An 8,565-nucleotide genomic window follows, 5' to 3' on the forward strand; every position below is an offset into this window, starting at 1 on the left:
CTTGGATTGGTGTTTTATTACAAGGACCAGCTCAGAGCGAGCAGCCCAGCTGAGCCAGGAGCCAAACACGGGGTGTCTCTCACCCACAGACAAGCCTGTGTTCCAAAGGCTTACTGCACCCTGCAGCCCCTTCTGCTCTTTCCCAAACCACCACCCGGCAGGACTCCTGCCCTTCCACCTACCCCCACGCTTTCAGCACACACAGCTACATCTAAAACACTGAAGCAGGGTTACACAATTAGAGATTAATAACACACCCCATCACACCGATGGCATTTCAGAGACTTAAGCAGTGTCTTGTGCAAAGCCTTCAACTGTCTGTCTCGTTGTCTGAGGTGGGCCCTGAATTCATGCCAGGTTTAGAGAGTGGAGAGAAATGATAACCCCTATCAATTCACCACCTGCAACTTGACATTGTCCCATTTATGGTGGGGGGAAGGGACACACGGTGCCAAGGCAGTGACAAACAAGCTAGGCCTGTTTAAAGAAGTTACCTGTGGTGCATGGACTCCATCTCCTCGGCCTAACGATGAACGTTTTGGAACCGCACCGTAATGGAACACGATGAATCTCTAAAGTGGAAGTGGTTCTGGTTTTATTTGTGGATAATGCAGCGCTCTGTGGCAGTGCTTCAGAAATAGCACTGACTGGCTCCAGAAAGAATCCCAATTCCCCGAGCTGAGGTCAGGAAAGACAAATAACGCAAGGCTGAAAAGCAGCGTATAGAGGCAAGAAAAGAGAATTCTTAAGAGCTGGTGAGAAGCAGCCACAAGTATCCTCAGGCTGGAGGAGTCCAGCGCACATCAGCCCCTCTAAAGGCAAAGAAGCTCTAAAAGCCAATATACATCCAAGAGATGAGCGAGCAGAACAAAACAGAGTCGGAAGTCTGCTAACATAATGTCTGCGCATCCTTTTATGAGTAAACACTGCCACAGGGAGGAGGAAAACTTTCTTCTCTACCCCAAGGTGTGGGATGGCCAGCTCCCTTCCAACTGTAGGGTCATGTTCAACTGGTAGGTCAGCCCCAAGAAGGACAAACCTGCCCTTTTCCATTGAGTTACCTTCAGGAAGGGGATGGTGTACGTTATCACCTACATGTGGGAATACTGAGAGACAAAACAAAGATCAGAAATGAAGATTTGACTCGAGCATCATTCCAGAAGGAAGGCACAACACAGGCTGAGATCACTGTTAGGATCCCAGAATGACATCACCTACCCCAGAGCGCGGCCACATCTAAGGGGACCTCAAACCGCACTACACAGTGGTCAAAACCAACAGCCTCTGAAGCCAACGTGTCCTACCAAGGCAGCTTTCTAGCTTTAGTCTTCCACTCTCGCCAGCTGATTTGCTCCCCAAGTCAGCTGCTGCTCAGCAAAGTTCACATAAACCACATCAGTGGCTCACACAGCATTCGCTCCAGGAGCAGAACAGTGCCCTGCTGATAACAATCCACCCATTATTTATTCTAGTTACACCCAACTGAATAAGAAAGATTTTTGTTCAGCTTGCCATGCAGGTTGACAGAGTTCCCTTCCACACTGCTCAGTGTCACTGAACATTTTCATCCAGTTTATTAAGGCAGTTGAATTGGTTTCCACAACCAGAAGGACAAGCACTGCAGACACCACCTGTACCCAAGAGAAGGGCATCCAACAGAGGGCAAACCATAGGAGGGCTGCACCTCCCACACCAGAGTCTAACCTTAATTTCAGTCCATTGTAACAGCAAGTAAACTTCGAGACGCAGCCTGAGCTCCTGTTCTCTCCACTAAAAGACACTGGGAATGTAGAAGCAATACCCAAATCAGAAGAATGCTTTCTGTTGTCAGGTAGTTTTTCTCTTCAGAAGTACATATACTATGACATTCATATAAGAACCGTTTTTGTTTTAGTCATGTGGAGGTGTTGCATGAAGCTTTGATAGATGTACTTAATGAAATAAAACCACCTGTTCAAAATAAATACAACAGAGGGTTGGGGAGAGCACCAGCGGAACAAGAGCTACGAAGCACAGAATGGCCTGGGTTGGAAGGGACCTCGAGGATCATGAAGCTCCAACCCCACTGCCACAGGCAGGGCCACCAACCTCCACATTAAATACCAGCCCAGGCTGCCCAGGGCAACATCCAACCTGGCCTTGAACACCTCTAGGGATGGACGGGTCATCCACAGCCTATTTGGGCAGCTGTTCCAGCACCTCACCGCTCTCATAGTAAAGAACTTCCCCCTGACATCCAACCTCAATCTTCCCTCCTTCAACTTCAAACCATTTCCCCTTGTCCTGCTGTTATCTGCCCTTTCAAAGAGTTGACTCCCCTCCTGTTTATAGTCTCCCTTTAGGAACTGGAAGGCTGCAATGAGGTCACCCTGCAGCCTTCTTTTCTCCAGGCTGAACAAGCCCAGCTCCCTCCCTTCCAATCCAAGCCATCTTGTGATCCTATCAATTCACAGGCCTTTGTATGTCCACATGCCCACAACAAGAAAAGACTCAAAGTGAAAAGCATCCACAGTAAACCTTCAAACAAGGAGGAAGATTTGATTTGTAGCGGGCAAACAGAGACCTGGCTTTGCAGCCTGGACATGTTGTAAACCCCACTGCTAGAAAAGCAGTCAGGAAAATTAACCTGGCAGTAGTCAATGTAATGCCATTAATGCAGGCTTCACAGAGGATGATAAATTCTTCACCAGTTCCATCATGCTCCACCTTCATCAACAAAGGAAGAAAGAATTCCCCTCAATGACAGTTATGCAACCTGTTGGATTTAATTATTAAACAGAGAATTGCCCGGATGCATAACCCCAGAACATTTAAACAACCAGCTCCCATCATTCTCTAACCTGATTTATTTGCTGTAAACATAGTCCAAAAAAGTTACTTTTTACACGTATTCTAAGGACGCCCAGTTTATCCGGTCAGAACCTCCTGCTGTATTCCCACCTTTCTGTAGCAGCCATTGGGGAACAGCAGGGGCTGAGGGGAAGGAAACAAACCTTCCCTTCGCACTTTCCTTTTTTGTTGCGCAAAATTACTTCACAAATTGTTTCAATGAGACATTTATACTCTCCCACTACAACGATGCTCCCTTAAAGCACCACGTTTCGGCTCTTACTTCTCTTTTTAATGGAGCTATGAACTGCAAAACAGATATTCCAGTCCAGCAACTTGCTTTACATCCACAAAGTTGCCCTCAGCATTACTTCCTTCTATGAGAGCTTAGGAGAACAACATAAACTAACAGGTGCCGTGAGCTGCCATCAATCAGTGTGAAGCCACCAAGGAAAATGAAAGGGTCTCTGCACTGCAGAGCACTACAGTGAGCAGAACAGCAGCCAGGCAGTGGCTGAGCAAGCAGGACTTGCTTGGATAAGGCTGTTTGCAAATGGGAACGAGGTGAGAACTGCTTACTGACTGTCGCTGGGGGTATTTATGTGTTGTTTAAATCAATGTCTGAGGAACAGCCTATATTCAAACAAGGCTGTGTAAAAAGTCAGCCCCCCTCCTGCTTATAAGCTGCCTTCAATTAGTGGAAGGCCGCAGCAAGGGCTCCCTGGAGCCTTCTCCTCTCCAAACTAAGCAAGCCCAGCTCCCTCAGCCGTGAGACAATTCACCTTGCCCCAAAATAAGGAGGATAAAAAGCTCAGTTGTCTTCCTGAGTCAAAACGGCCTCTAAGTGGTGGGTTGACGGCCCTACCCTGATGAGTCTTACAGACACTGCTCCTGTTTACCAAGTGGAGATCACCAATGGGGAAACAGAGGCTGCGAGATGTGCTGACAAGCCAACAGCAAACAGAAACACCTATTTTACAGGGAGGGAGGGAACGAGGATAAAAGTTCAGCGCTTCCAATATGGTTAAGGTTGAACTGTGACGGACATCGCTGTGATGAAAGCACGAGTTATTTGTGGCAGCCCAGGAACATGAGAGTCATGTAGGTGCTGCCAGTCTGCTCAGCTGAGCAATGTTGGGAGCAAGGCAACAACAGGATCATGGAGAGGGTCAGATGGAAGGAACCTTGGGACCCTCCTACTTCATCCTCCTGTCCAAAGCGTAAATCACACCAAATACCCAGAGTCCACCAGGCAACTCTAAAGCTGGAGATGCCACAACCTCCCCCGGCACACCATTCCAGGGCTTAAAACTTACCCAGGGAAAACGAGTTGCTCACATCCAATTAAGTGTTTCCCTTGCCACAACTTGTAGCCATCGCCTTTTGTCCTGTTGGGCTCATGGACAACATGTATAATGGTTTTCAAGCCCCCAAGCAAACCTTAAGGGAGGTGACGGCCTCAAGTTGAGTTAGGGGAGGTTCAGGTTGGGTGTGAGGAGCAATTTCTTCTCCCAAAGAGTGGTGAGGCATTGGAATGGGCTGCCCAGGCAGGTGGGGGAGTCCCCATCTCTGGAGGTGCCCCAGAGCTGTGGGGATGTGGGCAGTGGGCACAGGGGGGTGGGTTGGGCTTGATGATCTTAGAGGTCTTGTCCATCCTTCCTGATTCTGTGAGAACTCTTTGCTCTGCGAGGGCTGACTCTGACCACCCAACTGAAAGTAGAACCCTGCTCCCTTATTGGAGAGGGGGAGAAAAAAAGCAGCAACTTCTGACACTGATGTCAATAGATTAAATCATTGCAGCTGTTGTGATGTGACCAGTTTTCAGCTCATTATCTTCTTAACACACCTTGCCTCAAGACCGAGTAACAGGCTGTGGGCATGAGAAGAGGCATGGACACGTAAGGCAAAGGGAAGATGACATGGAACTGCCTCCCTTGTGCTCATGGCACACAGGGAGGTGAGAACAGGGCTGCAGCTAATCGAGGGACTGCAAGCTGCATTCCACTCTGCTCTTTGAGGATAAGAACCACCTCCCCGAACACGGTATCACGAAGCACAGACCAACACACAGACGGATCTGATTTGTTACGTGAAGAACCCAACCTTCTTTCCCTGACAACAACTCAGCGGTAGGTTGGTAGCCTCTCCTTTAGCAGAAAGGACAACAAAACTGACAGACAAACGTGTCGTCTCAACATTAAAGACTAAAACCATCAATATGAGAACCGACCAGCGCTCAGCCCAAAGCAATTCAGCCATTAGCTCAATGGAGGGTGGCTGTATCTCACTGCATGAGCAGTGGAAGATCCCAAGCTAAGAGAAGCTGATAACTCACACACGTTTCTTAAGTGCACCAAATGGACTCTTTGCATGTTGTGCCTTGCTCTGTGTACCCCGACACGAGGACATACCCCATAAAAGCAACATCTCAGGCTGCAAACAGCTCATCAGGTGTGCTTCAGGATCCTTACCCTCCCCCAGCTAGAGGGCCTCCAGCTGAGCTCCTAGGGACAGACCTGACCACTTATACCACTTGAAAACTTCCTTTCCAATCCCTTCTCTGGCTTTCTGGCCTCTTATTCCTTTAACTGGAGCCACCACAGTGTAATAAATAGCAGAGAACTTCTTAAGAACAGAAATGCCTGTGGCACAGTTCAGTATTACAACACACTGGGCCCCAATGGGCTGGCTTTAAACTATTAAATATGAGACATACAAGAGTGAGCTTTATATTTATAGCACTGCCTGTCACTTGAAGTCACAATTACAAATCCCCATTACCACAATGCCCGAGATAAAGAGCTCTCTCTACCAGGAGAAGCAAAACAAGGCACAGCAGTGGCTGGGACATAAGTCAAGCTCTCCACTGCACTGACTTCAGACCACGTCTGCATTGCAACAGTGCTAACACAAACCATTCCTCACTGTCCAAAGAATTCCTGGAAAGTAATTGTGGAGAAAGAAGTTCAAATGTGATTCTTACAGGACTGATTAACTGCGCTCAAGACCTTTCCCAATGCTGCTTTACCTTCTGGATGGCCGCAGCTGCAATATTCATCCTTCAGCAAGGAAAAAACGACGTGTGGGCTCACACAGCAGGTTCGTATGTTTACAGTGATTAAAAATCAATCTACACCAGCAGCAGAAGCCCAAAACCTTGTTAGAAATGCCCCTTTGTTGCTTTCCCATCATCCCAAATCTGGTTTTAAAGGAACTCCATCAAGGACATCCTGGGCCAGTTACATATTGGCTCAAAGTAACAACCCAACAGAGCGACCACAAAACCAAATGGGATCCAACATTCACCACCAGGTCAGGTCAATGAGGCACCTCTTAGTGAAGTGCAGCTGCTCCTAATGCCACCAGCAGGGCTTGCTGCTCTCACAATCCTTCCTCTCAAAGCAGTGCAGACCAACAGGACAGCCTACAACACCAAGTGCCATAAAAAAAGACAGGTTTTGGTGGGGAAAACCAACCAGAATGCTCATATTTAGCGTTCCAGTTCTAGCTTCGTCTCCCAAGCTCACACAGGTGTCGTGTCACGATGCTCTGCAGTGCAATCTATCCTGAAAGACAAGTCCAAATTCAGGCCTAGACTATAGTTCTAGACTAGAACCAGTATAAGCTGCATGGATTCCAGCCTATATTCACAAACACTCCAGTTTCCCCTCCATAAAAGGATCGTTTCCTTCATCACGCATACAAAGCCTCAAAAAGCAGCCTCAGAAGTTGTCAATAGCACCGTGACTGCTCTTCCCCATGCAAACACCCAACAATCCCAAACTAATTTCCAGGCCCCTCCCTTCCTCTCCATTGCACACCTTGTTTGGATGGTGGCTGACGATGACTGAGAACACAGCACTTAGATCCCGAGTCCCACATTTTTTCCTCATGAGATTAATGAGAACAGCCCCGTCTCAGCACCTGGCCAAGGGTTTAGGCAGAGGAACTCGGCTATTGGTGGCTCTCATCCTCACCCGTCTTCAGAAGCGCCCACTTTGAAGCCCACCCACGTTTCAGCGTGAAAGTCACTATGAAAACTTGTTTGTTTTCTGCTCCAAAATGGGGGTGAACAAAAGTGAAATCCTTCTATTGCTTATTCCATCTGTCTTGAAGGGCACAGACTCATTAGCGCTGGGATAGGACAAGGTGAAATGGGCTCAAAGCAAAAGAGGGGAGGTTTAGGCTGGAGCCAAGTCAGGAGTTCTTTACACTCAGGGTGGTGAGGCAGTGGCGCAGGCTGCACAGTGGAGCCCCATCCCTGCTGACAGCCAAGGTCAGGGAACAGGGCTGTGAGCACTGATGGAGCTGTGGGTGTTCCTGCTCACTGGGACCAGATGCCCTCTTCGGGTCCCTTCCAATGGAAGCCATTCTATGACCTAAGCTCGCTTGCCAGGCAATCTCTATCATGTCATAATTCTTTGTAATTCCAGGCTTTGGAGTGCCCGGAGCCAGCCGGCAAGAGGGGAAAAAAACCACCCCAATTCACACTGCAGGTGATTTCTGACACTGGTGTAAGTGCTCACAGCAAACTAAATGCCTCTGCACTACAGATAGCACAACGTCCCCATGAGACACCCAGCGCTGCAATGAAGGGATGACCCCGGGAGGGCAGCAGGACGGCCAACACCACACAGCAGTGGCGGGAGGTACTCACCCATCTCTCCCCTTACTGACAATCTTCACTTCGAAGTAATAAATGCCACAAGCTGCGGGGATGGGATGCGTGGCTCGGACCGAGGCAGCGTCTTTGTGATTCTTACCATGACCTGGGATAGAAGAGCAGGGTCAGAGCCGGGACAGCCGCATCTCCCGTGCTGTTTGTCCTGAGCGGATCGGGGGCGGCTTCCCCATCCAGCCGAATACCAACAGCTGCCGCCTCTGCCCGGGGAAGCCCCGCGGCCGTCGCTGTGCGCGGGGCCCGGTGCTGCCATCCCAGCGCCGCACAGCAGCGGCACGCAGCTCCATTACGCAAGAGGGGAATGACATCAGTGTTTACCAAGCGGGCAGGAAAGGGGCACGCTGTGCTCTGCAGGGCACGGAGCGCCACGAACGGCCGCATCACCGCGATCCCCGACCCCACAACGCCGGGACGGCGCCTCACCCCGCAGCCCTCAGCATCCCCGTTCCCCCCCCCGAGCCCGGTGCCCGCAGCCCGCCCCCCCCGCAGCCCTTTTCCCGGCGGTAGCGGACACGGCGGGTCCCGGCCCGGCCCAGGGGACGCGACCGGGGCCGCCGCGACCCGGCACCTTTGTAGTGGACGCGCAGGTTGCCCTGCGAGAGGCCGATGTAGTTGTACTTGTCCTTGGGGCTCCAGGAGCGCGGCAGCGGCGTCTCCTCCTGGTTGACGGCCGGGTAGAGGCGGCGGAGGCGCCGACTCAGCTCCTGCTCTTCGGGCGGCCCCGGAGCCGCCGCGTCCCCCCCGTGCGGGCTCCCCGCGCCCGCCTCCGCCATCTTGGATTCGCTTTGTGTCACCGGGCGGGGAGCGAAGCCCGGCTCCGGCCGCCGGCCAATGGGCTGCGAGCTTGCCCACAATGGGGCCGCGCTGCCCGACGGGAAGCCGAGTCCGACCCGCCGCCTCCCGCCCGCCGCCCGCCGTCGCTGGGACTACAAGTCCCGGCATGCCCCGCGCGCCAGGCCCCGCCCCCTCCCGCGGCGCGCCGTGCGGTGGGAAACGTGTCCGTGCCGCGCAGGGCTGAAGGCGCCGCGCCGCGCTTAGAACTGCCGCTCCCAGAA

The 8,565-nt window shown here is 51.3% G+C and overlaps 1 protein-coding gene across 2 annotated transcripts in view; it reads right to left on the reverse strand.

Moving 5' to 3' along the window:
* Positions 1 to 8,372, reverse strand: part of RANBP10 (RAN binding protein 10) — a 52,954-nt gene extending 44,582 nt beyond the window's left edge. The window contains exons 1-2 of one of the 2 annotated variants that reach the window (XM_072346680.1): positions 8,079 to 8,372; positions 7,487 to 7,598 (exon numbers count right to left, since the gene is read on the reverse strand). In XM_072346680.1, coding sequence (XP_072202781.1) covers positions 7,487 to 7,598; positions 8,079 to 8,283 — 317 coding nt within the window. In that variant the 5' untranslated portion in view covers positions 8,284 to 8,372. The remainder of the gene's footprint in view (positions 1 to 7,486; positions 7,599 to 8,078) is intronic. The other variant, XM_072346679.1, reaches the window with a different exon arrangement.
* Positions 8,373 to 8,565: the final 193 nt, after the last annotated feature.

Source organism: Excalfactoria chinensis, chromosome 11, assembly GCF_039878825.1.
Source record: "Excalfactoria chinensis isolate bCotChi1 chromosome 11, bCotChi1.hap2, whole genome shotgun sequence".
Lineage (NCBI taxonomy): Eukaryota > Metazoa > Chordata > Aves > Galliformes > Phasianidae > Excalfactoria > Excalfactoria chinensis.